The following is a 21,792-nucleotide window of genomic DNA, read 5'->3' as shown; positions in this document are numbered from 1 at the left end:
GTTCACTCTCTGGTTAACATAGCTCTGAAAAGTATTTCTTCAGTCTTTTGAAGAACTTGAACTTAAAAAAAAAATCTATCAAATAAAAATTATTTCTTTGTCAAGAGGACAAGGTCTCAAGGGGAAAGAGTAAGCTGTTAGTAATGAACAGTTTCCACCACAATTCAGCATCTTAGGAAGCATTGTCCTGAACAATAAAAATCCTGGCATTTCAGCCTGAAGTGATAGATTCAGGCCAAGCTAGAAACCAAATTATAAATCATCTGAGCAAGCCTCAGAAATATCTTTACTGTCAGCACCAATGTCACAAAGCATCATTCATTTAAAAATTCATGAGCACCTCTCTCCTCAAAAGTCAGCATGTGCCAGTTAGGATAAGCAGTATTTCATTCACTGGCAATTTCTTAGCGTGACATGCAAAATTGCAAACTCAAGGGCTACAATTTGCTGGGATTTCCAATTTTCATTTTCACTCAGTATCAAAAGACTTCATATCTCATTTGCCAACTCTTTTTTGGAAATAAAGGAGACTGTGGAATGACTTTACATGCAATCTCTATTTGGGTGGTGATGTCCTTTTCTGCTATATGCAAAGTTGATGCTCCCTCCGTCTTTATTATTTTTTTAAAAGACTTTTTTTATTTATGCGTACAAGAGCTGGGGTGCAGGCCAGAGATGCAGGGGTGAGAGGAACCACCAGAGACAGAGTGGGGAGCAGCAGGCAAGACAGGAGAGGCCTGCTGTGCCATGTGGGTCACCTCCCTGGCCGGGAATCGAACTTGTGCTGCAGATAGCTTCATAGTGCTGCGTCTTAACCCCTTGTGCCACCTGGGAGGCCCCACATGGCGCAGCAGACCTCTCCTGACTCGCCTGCTGTTGCCCTCAGCAGCGTATTTCCGTCAGTCCGCCTGTTCTGTTCCCCAGTCTGTCTCTGGTGAATGCTTTACCCCCCACATCTCTGGCCTGTATCCTAGTTCTTGTATGCATCAATAAATGAATCTTAAAAAAAAAAACACAGCTGACAAAATAGTTTTTTCCTGTTGCACAATGATAAACTGAAAATAAAAATTGTACAATTTTTCTTTAGCATATATGTGCCACACATGAGCTAAATACTCTGTTGTCAGTAATTTTTTCCAACTATAAAGTGAAATAATTGAATAACTCTAGCAGGTAAACAAAAGATATTCATTTTTCTACACTGCATGCCACAGATATTACATAATATTCAATAGGGTAATTTTATAAATTAATTTTGAGGCTGATTTTGTATGTTTCTTGGAAATAGTGTGATCTTATCTGTTTTCCCTATGAGCAGGGTAGAGAATGATGCCTTTCTAATTCAGTTACTTTTATGCTTTAACAAAAAAAAAAAATAACCTCATACTGGAAAACTTATTTTTTTCCCTATAAAAACTCACTGTACTTTGAAATAATGCAAAAGTTTCAATGACTGCAGGTCATTATTTAACCAAATTTCATAAAAGAAAAGGCACTGGGAGAACAGTCCAATAAAATTCTGTTTCCAGATACTCACTGTGATATTTTCATTTGCACTTTGCTTTTTTGGATGGTATCTAATGATTACAACAGCAGATTCACTTTCCTCAGTAAATACAAATTTACATTCTATAATCTCATTTCATCTTGCTTACTACTTATGTCATGATGTTGTTTGGCACTGCCCTATTAGCATTATATTATTACAAATATTTTATACTTTAACAACACCTTCTGAGTAATGGATTCATTTTGTGAACTGGGAATAAAGCAGCATAGTACAAACAATATAAATCTAAAAAATCTAAATAATAATATGCAAGTGCCATGAAGATGTCAGCAGAGATAATTAGCTGTGTCGTCTTAACTGACTAATTGACACTTGTTTTGTTCAATGATTAACATAATAGAATTTCTTGGAAAATGTGAATTACAAGTGAACAAAATTATTTCAGGGCTTTTTACTCTGAAATCATAAAATTTCCTGGGAACCACTTGCTGGATTACATAGGGATCATATTTCAATAAGTATCATACTAGAAAACATACAGAAAGAAAATACATCTCTATTTTACTATTCTGTGCTTTAACATCTCTCTTAAGAATAAATTCCAGCAAAAACTTCCTGGGTTCAGCATTTTCCGAATTGAGAGAAGGTTGAACTAGGTTATCTTTTAGATCTTTTCTAACTCTTAAGATTCTAAATCATGCTATTAAGATATTCTGAGTTCATAAACAGTCAACAATCACAACTTAGTAATTTCTTTGGATTTAAAGCCAGAGTTAATATGCAGAATTGTTAAGCATGAATAATTTCACTTTATTTTATTTATAAATAATTAATAAATATGTATTGTGTATCTGTTATGTGCCAGGTACTATTCGAGGTACTGAGGATACAGTAGTGAATAGATACTGAGGATCCAGTATCTATTTTGTGCCAGGTACTACTGGAGGTACTGAGGATACAGAGTTAATATGCAGAATTGTTAAGCATGAATAATCTCACTTATTTATTAATACATATGTATTGTGTATCTATTATGTGACAGGTACTATTTGAGGTACTGAGGATACAGCAGTAAAAATAATGTCCTGCTTTCACAGAGATTATAGTAAAGAAGATGGACAACAAATAAATAAAACATTTAAATATAAGAAAGAGCTAAAATGAAAAATAAAGCAGAATAAAGGATAGTCTATGTGGAGAGATGGGGGTAGGGGTGGTATCGGAGGTCCCACTGATGAGGGAATATCTGAGCACGTTATCTGGATGACATGAGGGTGTGAATCATGTGGAAATCTACAGGAAAAGCATTCCAGGCAGAAGAAAGAGTTAAGAACATAGTGACTGAGGTGGAAGTGGGTTTGGTCTATTATTCCAAGAATAGAGAGGAGACCAGTGTTGCTGAAACAGAGAGCAAGGAGTAGGCTAGTAGTCGGTAAGAACAGAGAGCAGGGGATGTGACGGGATTATGGACTTTGGCTTTTATTTTGAGTGAATGGGAACATTTTGAAGAGTTTGAGCAGAAGAGTGACAAGTTCTGATTTACTTCAAAGGATTACTCTGCTATGTGAAGACTGGATTGTAGGACAATGAGGGTGTAAATAGGGAAACCAATTAGAAGTAATCCAAGTGACAAAATAGGGTGACTGAGTCAGTGTGATTGTGAGGAGGTACTTTATCACAGTGCTGTCATTAACAGGCAAAAATAATTTCTGATAGTCTTAGATGACACTGACACCTTCTGGCTCAAATACGGTTTTACAAATATAATTTTATAAAGTTTTGTGACAGAAAAGAGTCAACATAAAAGCAAAGAATGCAGGAGAAAAGAAATGTAATATTCTGACAGAAGTAACCGGACAGAATCCAATAAATGCATGCCCAGCAAAAAGTACCTTCTAGGCTTCCTCAGAGGAGATTAGCTTGTTTACAAGGGATCTGAGACAGAGGCATGGGCCATTTCACTTGAGTGCGGCCGTGAATGTGAGGTGTGTTCTGGAGCTGGTCTGTGGGATTTCTGCAAAGATAATCTTGGTGCCACGGAAGAGAAAGTACCCTCACTCCTAATTCATGATTTTTGACTAATCAAATGAGTTTGTGCATAGGAAACAGGGAATGAGAACATCTCACAAAACTGAAGGTTGCAATTATGGTATTTTAAATTCTTACATGATTTGTTTTTGTTTACATTCAAGCTATTTCTCATTATTATTTCCAGTTCTAACTTTGAGGTAATACCCTTTCTGGAAAGGCTACTGAAAATTCTTTTCAGTAATATTTAGAGCTGTGAAAGATCAACTGGGCATCAATATACATGACAAAGCAAAAGATATATATACCTCATAAGCCCGTACAAAATGATTATATTACAATAAGTGCTCACTTAACATCACGCATAGTTCTTGGAAACTGCAACTACAAGAAAAATGACTTAGAGGGAAAAGGCAGGTCATAAAATATAATTCATTCAAAGTTGGTCAGTTTTTATTTTTCACCAATGTTATAACAAAACAACTAAATAAATTTTATAGTATTTTTCCCCTTCCACTTAAAATAATCATTATAGCCCGTGTTACTTTTTTCATAAAGATCTGAAAGCCTGGATACTAGGCAATGAAAAAAAAAAGAACAATTATGGAGTATTTTAAGACAAAAGAGGACTCAGCCTACTGTGGTAATGTAGCGGGAATGAAATTCTGGAGCATCTTTCAGGAACGTGAGGCCAGGGTGTGTATCCACCACATCCTGAAAAAGATCAAAACCAAAACTCAGTTAATAAACATACAGGAAAACCCCTAAATACTTATGGAATTTTTTTCTTCCTGTAGAGTAAGTTGCTAGTTGAGCAAATTATGAGCATTCACTTAAAACCCATTAGGTTTAATACTTTATTAACTTCAAGTTTTATTACAAGGATACTTGCTTAGATGTGCTTTTTCTGTATGCATAGTACACTTCCATAAAGTTAAAACATTAATTTAACTATATTTGTGCTATAGTTCTAGCACATAAAGGCATGTCAGGTAAATTCATTCCACAGATGCTGGCAGGAGTTGCTAAGTGAAAAATATACAGAAAGGATGACAGATAGAAGCCAATGAGAATGATTCTTTAATATCCTAAAAAATAGGAAATAATTTTTAAAAAGTCACAAACTATATAGGCAAATATTGTAGTCTGAGATCTACGTTAAGTTGTGTGAGCTAATGTCATACAGCTAATGTCCACTGAAGTAATTGTGTGGCTAAATCTATTTTCTTTTTTAAAAATTATTATTTATTTACTTATTTTTCTTACAATGTTTCACTAAGCATAATCCTTTCAAGTTCCATCCATGTTGCTGCAAATGGCATTAGTTTATCTTTTTTTTAAAGATTTATTTATTTATTTATACAAGCACTGGGTACAGTCAGAAGTACGGGAGGGTGAGAGAATTCACCAGAGCCAGAGCAGGGAACAGAACAGGCAGACTGATGAAATACACTAATGAGGGGAGCAACAGGCACAGCAAGAGAGGTCTGTTGTGCCATGTGGGACCCTCGCCTGCGCCCGGGGATCGAACCGGTGCTGCAGAAGCTGTGGGCAGCTTCGCAGCCCAGCACTCAACCACTGCGCCACCAGGGAGGCCCTCTTTTTTTTGTTTTTAAAGATTTATTTATTTATACAAGAACTGGGGTACAGGCCAGATGCGTGGGAGGGTGAGAGGATTCACCAGAGACAGAGCAGGAAACGGAACAGGCAGACTGACGAAATACACTGCTGAGGGAGCAGTGGGCAAGACAGGAGAGGTCTGCCGCGCCATGTGGGACCCTTGCCAGCAAGCCAGGATGAAATTGGTGCTGCAGAGGCTGCGGATAGCTTCACAGCGCTGCGCTTAACTGCCTGCGCCAACAGGGGAGGCCCTAGTTTATCTTTTTGATTGCTGAATAGTATTCCATTGTATATACATACCACATCTCTTGATTTTTGGGCATTTGGGTTGATTCCAAGTCTTAACTATAATAAATAGTGCTGCAATAAACAAGGGGTGCATGATTCTTTTGATTTAATGTTTTTGTGTCCTTTGGGCAGATCCCTAGGAGTGGAATTGCTGGGTCATATGGTAGCTCCATTTTTTAGTAGACTGAGGAACCTCTATACAATTTCCATAGTGGTTGGACCAGTTTGCATTCCCACCAGCTATGTAGGAGAGTGCCTTTTTCACCACATACATGCCAACATTTGTAGTTGCTAGTTTTTTTGATATGTGCCATTCTTAATGATATAAGGTGGTATCTCATTGTGGTTTTAATCTGCATTTCCCTGGTTATGAGGGATGTTGAACATTTTTTCATATGCCTGTTGGCCCTTTACATTTCCTCTTTGGAGAAGTGCCTTTTAAGTTCTTCTGCTCATTTTTTGACTGGATTAATTTACTTTGTTTTTGTGGAGTCATGTGAGCTCATTGTAGATCTTTGTGATCAATCCCTTATTAGCTGTATTGTGTGCAAAAATTTTCTTCCAATCAGTGTGGTGTCTCTTTGTTTTGGTTAGTGTCTCTTTTGTTGTAGAGAAGCTTTAAGTTTGATGTAATCCTAGTTGTTTATCTTTTCCTTTACTTTTTTTGCTTTAAGTGATGAGTCTTTAAAGATGTAACTGAGACATATGTCATGTAGTGTTTTGCCTATATTTCTTCTATAAATTTTATAGTTTCAGATCTTATGTCTAATTCTTTGATCCATTCTGAGCTGGTTTTTGTGCATGGTATGAGGTAGCAGTCTAGCTTCATTCTTTGGCATGTAGCAACCCAGTTTTCCCAGCACCATTTATTGAACAAACTGTCCTTGTTCCATTGCATATTCTTTGCTCCTTCGTCAAATATTATTTGTCCATAAATCTGTGGGTTTATTTCTGGGTTTTCTATTCAATTCCATTGGTCTGTGTGTCTGTTCTTGTTCCAGTACCATGCAGTTTTGATTAATGGCTTTGTAGTATAGTTTGAAGTCTGGAGTGTGATACCTCCATTCCTTTCCTTTAGTCAGGAGACCTTTGGTTATTCAGGTTTTTTTGTAGCTCCATATGAGTTTCATCAATATTTGTTCTATTTCTTTGAAGAATGTCATTGAAATTTTTATTAGAATAACATTGAATCTGTAGGTTGCCCTTGGTAGGATGGCCATTTTGATAATGTTGATTCTTCCAATCCATGAGCAGAGGATGTCTTTCCATTTCTCTGTGTCTTCTTTTATTTCTTTTAACATGTTTTGTACAGTTTTTGTATTGGCCCTTCACCTCTTTTCTTAGGTTTATTCCCAAGTATTTGATTTTTTTTTTGTTTCTATTATAAAAGGAATGGTTTTTTTGGATTTCTTCTTCTTCAGATTGATTGTTTGCGTATAGGAAGGCTACTGATTTTTGTGTGTTGATCTTTACTAAACTGGTTGATTATTTTGATTAGTTTTTCTGTGGAGTTTTTGGGTTTCTCTATGTATATTACCATACTGTCTGCAAATAGCGATAGTTTTACTTGTATATTATCATATTGTCTGCAAACAGCGGTAGTTTTACTTTTTCTTTTCCTATTTGGATTCCTGTTTTTCATTTTCTTGTCTTATTGCTCCAGTAGGACTTCTGGTATTATATTGATGAGCAGTGGTGAGAGTGGACATCCTTGTCTTATTCCAGATCTTAAGGGAAAGGCTTTCAGCTTTTCACCATTGAGAATGATATTGGCTATGGGCTTGTCATATATGGCCTTTAATATGTTAAGGTACGTGTTCCTTCTATTTCAAAAATTTCAATGGCCTTTATCATGAATGGATGTTGAACTTTGTTGAATGCTTTCTCAGCATCTATTGATATGAAAATATGGTTTTTATTTTTCTTATTGTTGATGTGCTGGATTACATTAATTGATTTTCTGATGTTGAACCATGCTTGCATCCCTGGAATAAATCCTACCTGATTATGGTGAATTATCTTTTAGATGCATTGTTGGATTCTGTTGGCTAGGATTTTATTGAGGATTTTTGCATCAGTGTTCATTAGAGAGACTGGCCTGTCGTTTTCTTTTTTTTTGTTTTCTTTGTTTGGTTTTGGTATTAGTGCAATGTTGGCTTCATAAAACGTGCTTGGTAGTATCCTTTTCTTTTCAATTTTTTGAAAGAGTTTGTGTAGGATAGGCACAAGTTCATTTCCGAATGTTTGGTAGAATTCATTTGTAAAGCCATCTGGTCCTGGACTTTTGTTTTTGGGGAGGGTTTTGATTACTGTTTCAATTTCATTGCTTGTAATTGGTCTGTTTAGGTTTAGATGTTCTATTTGTTCTTTATCTAGCTTTGGATGATGATAAAGTTGTAGGAATTTGTCCATATCTTCTAGATTGTTGAACTTGTTTGCACATAACTGTTCATAGTAATCTCTGATTATTCTTTTGATTTCTGCTGTGTCTGTTGTACTTTCTCCTCTTTCATTTTTTATCCTATTTATTTTTGTTTTCTCCTGTTTTTTCTTTGTGAGCCTGGCTAGATGTTTGTTTATTTTATTTTTTCGAAGAAACAATTTTTGCCTCATTGACATTTTAGATTATTTTCTTAACTACTATTCATTTATTTCTGCTTTGATTTTTATTATTTCCTTTCTTCTACTGGCTTTTTTTTTTGGGGGGGGTTTCTTTTTCCAGTTCTTTAAGAACTGGTGCAGTTCACACTCTGTTCTCACACCATTGCTGAAAGAAGAAGCTGGCAGTTTGACCCTCCAGATATGTGAATCCAGAGTTTTACTTAAAAAGCAAACAAACAAGGAAACAAAAAGCCCCAACTGAATAGTATAACACTGCATCTCTATGAGTTTATGTACACACATACACATATTTATATATCCTTATTAGATACACACACATTTTTTAAATTCATCCATTTATTCATGGACATTTAGGTTGCTTCCACCTATTTGTCATTATGAAAATGTGGCAATAAACATGGGTTTGCAAATAATTTGAGATTCTGTTTTCAGTTCTGTTTTCTTTCATATATATATACATATATGTCTCCCGAAGTGTGATTACTGGAACACAAGGTGCCCCTATAATTTTCAAAGGGACTTTCATATTGTTTTCCATAGTGGCAGTACCATTTTATATTTTCACCAAAAAAGCACATGTGTTCTAATTTTTTATATCCTCATCAACACTTGTTTTCTGTTTTTTTAATTTTAAAATAGTACCTACTTTAATAGTGACATTTAATTGTAGCTTTAATTTGCATTTTCCTGCTTCATTAGTGATGTCAAACATCTTCTCATGTTTATTCAGTATTTTAGCTTCTTTGAAGAAATGTCTATTCAAGTTCTTTACACATTTAAAATCAAATTTATTTTTATTTTCTGTTATTATTGAGTCATAAAAGATTTTTATATATTTTTATAACCCTATATCAGATATGTCTACAAATACTTTTCCATCCTGTAGGCTTCTTATTTACTATGTTCACTGTCTCCTTTGATGACAAAAAATTTAAAAGTTTGATGTAGTTCTATTTGTCTGTATTTGTTTTTAGTGCCTGTGATTTTGATGCCACATGTATGAAATCATTGCCAAACACAATGTCACGAAGTTTTCCCTATTTTCTTCTAGGAATTTTATCATTTCAGGTCTTATGCTTAAATTTTTAATCTATTTTGAGTTAATTTTTATATATGGTTAAAAAAAGAGGCTCATTTCATTCTTTTGCATATGTATATCCAGTTTACCCCAAACTGCTTGTTGGATAATCCTTTACCACTGTGTAATCTTGGCAGCCATTGAGGATCATTTGCCCATACAGACAAAAATTTATTTCTGGGCTTTAAAATCCATTCAGTTGGTCTTTATGTTTGTTAGTATGCTAGTACCAGTGTTTTGATTGCTATAAGCTTTGTAATATGCATTTTGAAGTCAGGAAGTGTGAGCCTTCTGGCTTTATTCTTTCTTAGGAATGGTTTTGGCTATTCCAAGTCCTTTAAATCTTAGGATTTTTTTTTCTATCTCTGTAAAAAATACTATTTTTTAAACAGCTTTACTAAAGTATTTACTGGATAACAAAGGAAAAAAAGGCACATCTTTAATATATTCATTTTGATGAGTTTGGACATATGGAAAACCTCACCACAATAAAGATGATAGACATATCCAATACTGCTAACAGTTTCCTTGTACTTTTGTCTGTTTTTGGTAAGAATTCTTAACGTGAGATCTACCCTGAACACATTTCCAAATGTACTGTTAACTATAGGCATTATGTTGTACAGTAGAACTTTAGAACTTATCTATCTTGCATAACTGAAACTAAGCGCATCAAACAATATCACCATGATTCCACTTATTTGAGGTATTAAAATAGTCAAACTCATAGAAGCTAAGAACAGAATGGTGGTTGCCAGGGGCTGTGGGAAGGGGCCACTGGGATTTTGATAAAGCTCACAATGAATCTATAGATTGTTCTTGGTAGTATGGGTATTTTATAATTGCAAGTCTCTCAACTCATAAACATGGAATATCTTTCTATTTATTTGTAAGCTTTCTTTCAATTAATGTTAACGTGACATAAATTTTTTTCTTCTTTTATACTTTTAACCTAGTTGTGTCTATAATTACAATACATTTCTTTCTGGCAGTATATATTTGGATTTTGCTTTCTTTGGTCTAATTTTTATGTTCTGAGGATATTTATATCACTTATATTTAATGTGAATATTGATATGGTTAGGTTTAAGCCTATCATCTTGCTATTTGTCCTATCTATTCTTTGTTCCTTTTTTCCCTTTCTTTTCTGTCTTCTTTTAGGTTAACTGAATGTTCTTTATGATCTTCCTACTTTATTTATTTTTTTTTTTTGCTTATTAGCTAAAACTCTGTTCTTTTAGCAGTCAGATCATAGGTTACCTCATACATTTTAAACTTACTACTATCTACTTTTCACTTCATGGATTATATGTAAACCATACAACAGGACACTTCCCATTTCCATTTTTCTCTTTCTATCCTTTATGTTACTGTTTTCAAATTATACTTAAACACATGTACTAAACACAATACACTGTTGATAGCCTTGTTTAGAAAGTAATTTTTTTTAAGGAGATCAGAATAATAAATTATACATATTTATCCATGTAGTTACCATTTCTGGAGCTCTTTATTCCTTTGTATAGATTTGTATTTCAATTTGGTATTATTTTCTTCCTTGCTTAAGCAACTTAAAAAAAATTTCTGGTAGTGCATTTCTGTTGGTGACTACTACTTTCCATAAAAGCAAAAATACTATTTCCATTAAAAAAAAATACATCTTGGGCCTCCCCGGTGGCGCAGCGGTTGAGTGCTGGGTTGCGAAGCTGCCTGCAGCCTCTGCGGCGCCGGTTTGATCCCCGGCTGCTCCCCGGCCACAGGAGGAGGGTCCCACATGGCGCGCAGACCTCTCCTGCTGCCCGCTGTTCCCCTCAGCAGTGTACTTCGGTCCTTCTGCCTGCTCTGCTCCCCGCTCTGGCTCTGGTGAATTCTCTCACCCTCCCTGCTTCTGACTGTACCCAGTGCTTGTATAAACAAAACAAACAAATAAAATAAATAAATAAATAAACACATGCCTCTATTAAAAAAAAAAAATACATCTTCATTTTTTTAAAAGATGTTTTTACTGGATATAGTATGCTGGGTTGATAGCTCTTTTCTTCCAACACTTTAATGATGTTGCTCCATTGTCTTCTGGGTTGGACTGTTTCCAACATGAAGTCTGCTATCTTGTTTATCTTTGTTTCACTCTGAAATGTAACTATTTTCTCTGGCAGCATTTTAAACTTGCTTTTTATTATTGGTTTTCAGTCATTTTATTGTGATGTGTATAGTTTTCTTTGTGCTTCTTGTACTTTAGGCTTATTGAGACCTTGGGTTAGTGGGGTATATAGTTTTTATTAGACACAGAAAAATTTAGGCACATGTTCAACTCATTTTTCTATGTCCCTGAAATGAAACTCTAGCATTAACCAGAGTTAATGCAGATTTCACAGGTTAAGGGCACAGTCCTCCACAAGACTTCTCTCACTTCAGCAATCAGCTGAACTCTATGGTTTCCAGGCCATCTACACTTCTGACTGATTGATTATATATGTGAGGAATCCTATTATGCCCCAGGTTTAGCAGTTTGCTTAAACTTCCCACAGAACTGAAGAAAGTGCTATTTTGTGGTTGATATTCTATAATAAAGAACACAAATCAGGACCAGCTAAAATATAAATGCTTAGGGAAAGGTCTAGAAGAGTCCCAAACACAGAAATTCTGTGTCCTTAGGATATGGAATACAATGGTGTATGGTGTACACCAGAAATCAAAGGCATATTTGACTTTCAAATGAATTTGTTATCTGCTTAAGAAAACTGAATATACATGAAATTAAAAATTTTAATAAGCAAATATATTGTGCTATCAAGATTGTATGGTAAAAATAGATACAATACAGGTATGTAACTCATTCTTGTTGGAAGGCTTAAATATAAATAGTCCCAGTGGGCTCTTTTTCTTTCATCTTAACAACAGATTACTAAGCCTGGTTTTAGAAGGTGCTTCAGTGATTATGTGGTGGGTGAAGGAGAGCTAGAGTGGTCCTTCTCAGCTTTAATGGGAATTGCCCTGTTTTATCCTACCAGTTCTGTGTTAGATTTTTATTTAACAAAAATATTTGCTGCTTAAATAAGCTTAAAACTCTCTCTTGTAGAAATATGATCTCTAGACTTCTGTAGCTCAATTGACATATCTTATATTTGAAAAAATAATTAAAACCTGTAACTCTAAAAGTGAAACCCATTTTTAAAAGAAATGAAAATTACCTGAAGTAAAGGGATAAAATCCTCTTGTTCTAGAAAGCTGCAGCTGGGCTTTGCTAGAAGACAGATAAATTTAGAGGCATCATCATGATGGCTATTCAGCAACCTATAAAAGAAATAACTGTTTAGGAAGATTGGCTACTGTGAACAATGACTACAATATCAGTAGTTGATAATTTTTTTTTAAAGATTTATTTATTTATTTATACAAGCACTGGGAACAGTCAGAAGTGTGGGAGGGCGAGAGAATTCATCAGAACATTGCAGAGAACAGAACAGGCAGACTGACGAAATACATTGCTGAGGGGAGCAGCGGGCGGCAGGAGAGATCTGCGTGCCATGTGGGACCCTCGCCCGGTGGCCGGGGATAGAGCCGGCGCTGCAGAGGCTGCGGGCAGCTTCGCAGCCCAGCGCTCAACCGCTGCGCCACCGGGCAGGCCCAATAGTTGATAATTTAAACTTGAAGGGCATTTAGATATAAAAAATTAGGAGCTCTCTTTTCAGTGGTTAAAAATAATTTTCTCATGTTCTCGATTTTGTCAAAAAAATCTTAATAAAAACTTAACCAATAAGATGGTATTATTTGTGCTTTTGAGACAGACCACAAATTCAACTGAATGAATGTGGTAAAAATATAGTTAAGGGAGAATGTCCATTCATGTTTAGCACAGGACATCTGGAACCAGATCTCCAGAGCTACCTACCTACTGACACATCAGATAGGTTACTGTGATAGGAGGCTTTTGAAATAGACTTTGAAAGAACAGACTAAAAAAAAAAAAAAGCATATTAAGTCTTTGAGCTCCAAGAATTCCTTATGTCCAGCGTTTACTGGACATTTCACTCTGATAGCAAAGTCAAAATATCAAAAACTAAAGTTAAAATTTTTCTCTGAAAGTCAGTACTTTTTTTTTTTAAAGATTTATTTATTTATTTTATACAAGAACTGGGGTACAGGTCAGAGGTGCAGGAGGGTGAGAGAATTCGCCAGAGCCAGAGCGGGGAGCAGAACAGGCAAACTGAGTAAAATACACTGCTGAGGGGCCCAGTGGGTGAGGCAGGAGAGGTCTGCTGCGCCATGTGGGGTTCTCTCTGGCCAGTGGGGAATTGAACCGGTGCTGCAGAGGCTGTGGACTGCTTTGCAGTGCAGCGCTCAACCACTGCACCACCGGGGAGGCCCTGAAAGTCAGTACTTTTTATGGACAGCTATTTTTGTTAATGGTGGTATCATCCTGAGTAAACTGCACTTGAAATTCTGAAGTCATTTTAAGTTTATTTCTCTTCATTATTTTTTCCATATTCAATTAGTCTCTAGATTTTCTTGTTTTCCTTTCCTAATCATTTATTAAATGTTAAATGTGTACCAGGTACTATGCCTTGATGATACCTGGGATAAAAACAACAATAAGGGACTTTATTCCTTGTGAGCTTATAGTCTAGTGAGAGCACTACACAGATAAGATTATACTACTGTGTGACAAGTATGACAGAAGCAATAAACACAGGGTGTCATGGAAGGACACATGGGGGCCTGTGAGATTTTTTGAAAAGGTGAAGTAGAATGAAGGGTGCTGTGGGTCAAAGGGGTTATATGTACAAATAACTGGTGTAAGAGTGCATGGAATACCTCGTCAACTACTAGTGCTGGGGTGGTAAGAGAAGGGGACATGGGCATGCAGGAGCAGATCCTAGAGGCCCTTTAAAGGAAGTCAAGAACCTGGACTTTAGCCTTCTCCACAGAAGAATTTTTACTTGGATAGTGACATGATCATATGTGTGTGTGTGTTTTCCTCAGAAATACCAAGTAAATATGAAACCAGGGTCCTAAATGTGGAGACTGACAATGGGAGAGGGAGAGACAGGGGTCATTTTGGTTGAAAGGATGTGGTAGTTGATAAGTGTAAGGAGTGAAAAGAAAGGGGAAGTTCACGAAGACTCCCAGGTTTCTAGTTTGACCACTAGGTGCTTGGAATACAGGAGTCCTGAGGAGTCCTCAAAATGTTTCACACCATTCAGCTTTTGTATTTCCACTGTATGATCTAGTCCAGGGTCATTTTATTTCATGCTGAGGCTGAAATAAGAGCATAACAACAGGCTTTGCTCATCCAACCTTATATTTATCACAGACAGTACATCATTTGAAAACATTCACTGATATTTTCCCTCATTCAAACATGTTCAGTAACTTTCTATCATTTCTATAAGAGTAAGTTTGAATGCCTAAGTCGGACATTTAAGCCATCTGTAATTAGGCTTGAGTTTGCCTACCTACCTACCTCACTATTTTGCTAAGCAAAACATTTACTCTGGACAACAATGACCCACTATTTTCTAAATGTCATGTGCATTCTTGCCTCTGTGCCATTTCTCAAATTGTTCTACTCCCCTAGAGTATCATCCCTCCTAATTTTGCTTTCTAAGTGCTGGCTATTGTTTATGATCCAGCTAATAACTACCTTTTTCAGAAAGCATTCTCTGACAACTAAATTCCTTACTGATCTTGGTACTACTTCATTTATATATATACTATTGTACTGTTTACTTTCTTTTATCTCTCGGGCACTTAAAGGGTAGGCAAAGTTATAGCTCTTTTTCCTTTGCATCCAGCATAGTGATTTTCACATTGATTTTCACAAAATGTGCTCTGAAAAATGGATGTGTACTTAACTGACTTCATTTGTGATTATTAAAGCTATTGTATGATTTTTATATTTATTCTCCTTATCATTCTTCAAAATGCTTAATGTTAAATAAATGTGTATTTCAGAAAATGATCAGTGCAATAGGTGGTGATGGGAACAACCTCTGAGAATTAGAGAATGGGTAGGATGATCCCAACAAAAGGGTCGTGGTCCCTGGAAAGGAGCACTTTCTTTTCCTTTTTATTGAGGGAGTATTAGTTTACAATACTGTATAGGTTTTAAGTTCAGCAACTGTATATTTCACAAAATAACCCACCAATTAAATATCCAATCACCATCTACCACAAAGCTATTCCCTCCCCTATATGAAAGGAGAAAGGATAGTACTACTAAAGCAAAACCACAAAGATGTGATGTGATGCTGAGATATTCTGAGAGGAAAACATTAAACTGGCTATAGCTTTTTGCTATCAGAAGCATGAAATAGAAAGAAATAGTGAATTTTCAGTCATTGCTCGTGGCCAGTGAGCTCTACATGGCAGGAGAAAAGGTGATAATAAAAGCCATGAAAGCTGGAGAAGAGGAGTAAACATAGCTATTCTAAGGTGGTATCTTCCAGAGCTCTTAATAAAATATTGCTTTGTTAATGGACAAGTGACACGTTGACATGAAAATATAAGAGGAAGTAAATTTTGATAAAGCTGGAGCAGTATGACTGAATGAGGAGCTCTGCTACAAAGCTGGCACTCCAGGAACTTAGACAAAAAAAGCTGCAGAACAATGTTTTTCCCCTAAAAATATCCTGATTGTAAGAAAAATAGATGTCAAAGTACAGATATGAAATAAGCAGTAAGGAATGGAGGACGAGCACAAGTAAGGAATGGAGTAAGGAATGGAGTAAGTAAGGAATGGAGGACGAGCACAGGCAGGAAACAAGAGCCCTTAATGGTGGTTTATCCTCAAGCCACTTGGAGATCTATGATGCCTCCATCCATGAATAATTAGACAGGAGAGAAATTATTTCCTGTAGGCTTTGAATTTTGTATTTGACTTTATTTGTCAATATTATATAAAACATTATTAAGAGGAGCAAGTCAGCATGCACATATATATGTTTTAATTCTGTGTCATCTGTCCGTTATTTTTTGTACTTTAAAAGTTTTAAAATATTATACTTGGGCTCAAGTCACTTTATACAATTTGTAAAAAAATTATGAAAGTAAACACCTGTTTTCATTAACGTCAGTGTGGAAACTCAAACCATCACACTTAGCCGCTCAGTCTCCCAAAATAGCCATACATAAAAGCACTGTGATTTTTAAAAGATGTTTTAAGAGCTCAGAGAGGAGTTCCCACTAGAGGGTGCTCCAACCATTTTAGTACCTGGCCCTAACACCAGATGATTATTGCAGGCTTATTTTCATCATAGATTTTTTTTTTTTTTTAAATGAAAAAAGACAAAGAAGTTGCTCATGCTATATAACTTCATAAGCCATTTCTTAAAATCAAGACTTGTGTTTCGGATCTTTTCCCCCCTTTTTGCTTTTTGCAGAGGTCTATTTCCCTTAGAGATAAAATTAACTTGGTTAATCTTAATAAAGAAATAAAGCTGTTGTGGCTGCTGATATCCACAAACATAAATGTCTACCCTTTCCCAATGACACACGGTCTTAAAATAACTGGCTGTTACTCTTCTCAATATTATGCAATTAATTGTAGGTAAATCAAGTTGGATACTAACTTTCTTTTGGTATAATCAGCCTCAGGCTCACAAATGCTAGTTCCTAGAGTATTCAAAATAATAGGAAATAAGCAGCTAATACCTCTTCCCTCAGGCTTTACTCTCTTACAGAATAGACTATTTCCTTTTTTCAATCTCCCAACTTATTTAAAATTTTCTCTTAAACAATCCTAATTCACTTCTTGCAGCTTTTCCATATTGTTAAGAGGTTTTTGCCAATAATGCTCAACTGAATGGCTAAAGATACCTGACAAGAGCTGTGCAATACCCCTATTCTCTTTACCCCCGGTTTATACTCCAACTGAGATCTTCTCAGGGCCTGGCACCTGAAAGAATCTAGGTGAATAAAAGCTAGACCATCTGCACATTCCAAATTGAATTCCACTACTATTATAGGCTGATTTAAAGTAGTAGTAGTAGTAATAATAATAATAATAATAATAATAATAACAATAATTAATAATAGACAATAGGACCCTGGAACCCTGATTTCCTGGTTGGAAGAGAGAGGGAATATAAGCTGACCTCCCTACGGTTCAAGCCCAGTGGTTTATTTCCTTCCCTTGGGTTCTAGATTGCCAGAAATACCAATGATAAACACTCCAAAGGCAAATGCTAATTCCTTTGCTGGTTTACGCCTGTTATTTAGTGCTTTTTTTCCTCTTCTATTTCTAGTCTTCAAGGAAATCCCGTACTTTGACTGTTTACCCACACATTAAAAAAAAAAAAGATATTTCTTTGATTTTTATGCTTATGTTTTGTGTTTGCTATGGAATGCTGACCACAGACTGACTTTGGAGTGCCATCTTAATGGTATTGAGGAATAATCCTCCCAGGGCCCTTTTAGTTCTCGGTTTTAGACAACTACAACTGTCGCTATAACAGAATGACTAAAATCCACTTGGAAGACATGAAGCCTTGGTAACTTTGAGCTTTGTTGAGGTTCTTTAAAAGAAGTCCATTAATTGGGAGGTTCACATAAATTCTGATCATTTTAGTTTTAATGAAATGCATATAGACCTTATGCAATTCACTGCCAGATTTGTCAAAAAAGAATACACTTACTGGTCATCTATTATGTTCTTAAACATCGTACTATTAAAGGGATTTAAGGTAGCATGAAGGAATTAGAAGGAATTTGTAAGCTGTATTTTGCTGCTACTAGATGTTGATTTTAAATAATGAAGATAGGTAAATGATATTTTCCCAATAGTTTACCAGGAAGGGTATCTACCCAAGAAAAGATGAGAAGAACATACGTAAAGAAGACTAATCAGTTAAAAGCGGTAGAAGAAGCAAATATATTAAGAAATAACTCCTAAAGAAGAAAAAAGGGAGAAAAAAAGAAAAGGAAGAAGAAAGCTGGGTTTGAGTTCAAGAACACTTGTCAGAATTTTAAAATACAGAAGTCTCTTCATAAAGATATTCCTCCTTTCCTCAACTGGAGCTTTCAAAAAATAATGATTAACATCTATTAAAGTTCCATTATTTTTAATAAATCAACTAGCTATAATTCTAAATGTGATCATTTAGAACAGAAGCTATGTTTTTCACATGACCCATGAGGTTTGCGGTCCTTAGAGAATTTTTACCTTTATGTCACTACTACTGGAGTCAAACCCTCAGACCTAAATTTACCAAGTAAAACTAAGAAAGTGGTATTATTTTTTTAAGATTTATTTATGCATACAAGAGCTGGGGTACAGGCCAGAGGTGTGGGGGTGAGAGGATTCATCAGAGACAGAGTGGAGACTAGGAGGCAGATCTACTGAAATACACTTCTGAGGGGAGCAGTGGGCGAGACAGGAGAGAGAGGTCTGCTGTGCCATGTGGGTTGCTCCCTGGCCAGCTGGGGTTCGAACTCTGGGGATCAAACTTGTGCTACAGAGGTTGCAACTTGTGTGTGGGTAAAAATGGTTTGTAATCACTGAATTTTACTTACTGAAACGCTAGGATAAAGGGGAGTCAATAAACGAGTCAAGGTGTTGTTACAGTGCAACCCCAATGTGAAATGGGTTGCCTGACTGTGGGGCCTCACCCACGTGCTTAAAAGGGACTTATAATGAGACTCAACTGCAGGCACACACAAAAAGGTTAATAAAGGGTTTATGCAAAAAAGGGGAAATGAAGAAAGGAATGACTCAGGAAGAAAAAGAGAGAGATAAATTGATAAGTGTGTCCTACCAGTTCTGCTAAGCTGGGACCCCATTAGCATGCTGAAAATCAGCAAAAAACCAAGGGCCCCAAGACACACATGTCTGGTTATGTACCGAACCTGGCTGCTTAACTCCACACTTAGTTCCCAGCAATCCTCCCTTCAGTGGTGCTAACATTATAGGATTTGTAGTCTTGGTGTCTTGGGTCTCTTTGGTCTCAGGTGGGGATGGGGTCTATAAAACCTGTTTCTGGAGTTCGTTCAGTACATCCTTTGCCCCCAACAAAAGTGTGACTTTTATAAAGCATGTCATACAGACCATATAATTGTTTGACCTCCTGAGAGTCTGTTTACATACTTACTTTCTCCACATGGCAATGAAAGACTGTGCTGACACAAATCCTGTGCTCTCTCCCCCTGCAGCCCTAAACATGGGGGCTTTCCAATAGAGAGGACAGCCACAGACCTGCAAATGAAATACAAATACAATGTAAGCCAAGGTCTAGGAAAGACATGACATGCCAAGAAAGGGCCTTTGTGGATTTTACCCGTCACATCATAACAAAACTAGAACACAGGAGAATATATCAGTTAGGGCAGATTAAGAGACAAGGGGGACAAAATAAGCAGATTACATGTTTAATGAAGAAAATGAAAATCCATTTACTTTTCTCCAAGTTCATTTATAATGATGTTTCTTTTCTCTATCCTGATAGCTAAAGCAGCCAATCTCTCTTCCTAACACTATTATTCACTAATGGTCTATCTTTTACTTTTTATTTTATTTTGTTTTTTTTTGGTCTGTCTTTTAGAAAGGAAAAGAAATGACTGAACGTCCTGGTTATATATGCCCTTGTTTCATTCCGCATAAAGACAGTCACCATTATTACTCCATCACTTGTCGCTTATAATTCTACCATCTATCGCTCTCTCTCTCCTTTGCCTATTATTTCATTACGTCGCAGGTTCAAGAAGAAAGAGAAAAGCCTAATCTGTTCAAGAAAACAGCTATTATATCTATTTAAATGGTTACAACTTAGGTAAAAATCAAAATGCTACCATTTATTTATAGGGTTGTCAGAAAAATCATGACTATATATTATAAAATCCTTAAGGAAGAAACTGGGAATGAATATAAAATAATTAAAATATCCTAAAAGCTATTGATTTTTCATCCCATCACTAAAAAGCTCCTCATTTCAATGAAAAAAATATTCTTACACTCTCATAACAAAGAGTATTTGTTTACTAAATTTACCTGCCTTTTTCCTAGAGGGAAGATCCTTCTCTCTAACTAATAATAACTAAATATTAGCAAAGAAAGTCTCCAAATGTTCCCAATTTTGTATATAGATGTAAAACATAATACTAAATCTGGAACTCTTCTAAGAGTCACATTTTGTCATGAGATAAAGATAACTGTATCTTTATCAAATTCATATTAGATAAGGGAAGCTTTTCCTTTGCAAGCTGACTAGAAGTCAGTCCGCATTAGGTTCAGGTGAAGTTGTTCCTGATATGAAGCCTAAGTGCATGGGGGATACCTGCAGAAGCCTGATGATGGAAGACCTCGTCTGAGATTAGTTACTCTGACAAACCACAAGGCTACTGGGTTGGCCCATGCTTAGAGATGAGTATCTGGAAGGTAACATTCAAACCAAAGGAGGTAAGTATATGGCTGAAATAAGAGGCAGCTCCCTAAAGCATGTTCTACAAGCAGGGTGGAATTTAAGATTTTTTAAGTTTAGAGGTCAAATACTTGCACTGAGGTCAAGAATGAGGAAAAGGTGTTGCTTAGCAACCAAATGGATGTTGTTTATTGTGTAAGTTATGACTGCCAATGTACAAAGCTCACAATTAACATACTTCGGTTGATACACTATCAAATTCACTTTCCCCAATTCCAATCCTTCTTTTCATGCAGAATGGTGGTTTGCCAAGGAAATGCTCTTAGATGTGACAGGCTATTGGCAACTGTTGAGAAAGCTGAAAAGAATAGTCTGTATTATGGAGCTAGGCATGCAGAGCCACTGAGAGGGAATGTACTGGAAGAGCTCAGAACTGGCTTGGCAAAGTGCTTAAAACTCCCACCGTCAGAGTCACTCATGAGTGTTTCAGAACTAGAAGGGATCCTGAATTGTCTAGCTCAACCAGCCTCAGCAGAAACACTTCCAGGGGCAATGTACTTATTACCACCTCCCAGGGGGCTACTTTCACTGTTAAATTTGCATTCCCTTGAATTATTGGTCTTTTCTCTAGAAGACTCATTTTACCGTGCTTGTTAAGTAGAGAATCATTGAGAGATTAACACTTACAAATTATGACCCAAAGGCAAAATCTTAAGAGATAAGGTACTGAATGGCTGTTTTGAAGTAGATTGGGAAGGGCTGACCTATTTTTCCCAGCTGGGTATCCTGAGTACTGAGTGTTAAGGAGTATGATGGTATTCAGGCCCTTGGAGGACATGCGAAATAAAAAAATGGGAATGGTAGTGGATATCAAGGGCTACAGATATTACATTTCAATTATTAAAAAATATATATGGCTGGCTGACATCTTAAAAATAAATAATTAAGATAAAGGAGTAAAATGAATAAGAATCTAAAAATGTGAATAATATTAATCTGAAGGCAAAAGAGTTTAAAAACTGTGGTGAGAACAAGTCAGCATTAAGACTTTTTACAAAGGAAACAAATGGATGACAAATTTCAGGGAGATGCAGAAAACGAGGCAAGAAACAGGTTTAGAGGAAGAGGCAAGAGTTAGTGTATGATAGACCACATCATTGGAGCAAAGAAAACTTGACGAACACTTATAATTTGATCTAAGACTGCCCCAGTAATATAAACAACCAAAAGCAAGGTTGTCTAATGAGAGAGGTGGAAATGATTACTCATGTAAAATTCTTTAAAATGTCTCA

The 21,792-nt window shown here is 36.1% G+C and overlaps 1 protein-coding gene across 2 annotated transcripts in view; it reads right to left on the bottom strand.

Annotated features, from left to right (window-relative positions):
- Positions 1–21,792, bottom strand: part of PPP2R3A (protein phosphatase 2 regulatory subunit B''alpha) — a gene marked incomplete at both ends in the record, with an annotated part of 96,307 nt that overhangs the window by 52,470 nt on the left and 22,045 nt on the right. For both annotated transcript variants that reach the window (XM_084232474.1, XM_084232475.1), the window contains 3 exons: positions 4,178–4,252; positions 12,338–12,440; positions 19,235–19,338. In XM_084232474.1, the coding sequence (XP_084088600.1) occupies positions 4,178–4,252; positions 12,338–12,440; positions 19,235–19,338 (282 nt within the window). The remainder of the gene's footprint in view (positions 1–4,177; positions 4,253–12,337; positions 12,441–19,234; positions 19,339–21,792) is intronic.

Source organism: Talpa europaea (genome assembly GCF_964194135.1).
Source record: "Talpa europaea genome assembly, chromosome: 4".
In the NCBI taxonomy this organism is placed as follows: Eukaryota; Metazoa; Chordata; class Mammalia; order Eulipotyphla; family Talpidae; genus Talpa; species Talpa europaea.
This window is presented reverse-complemented; position numbering and strand designations above follow the sequence as displayed.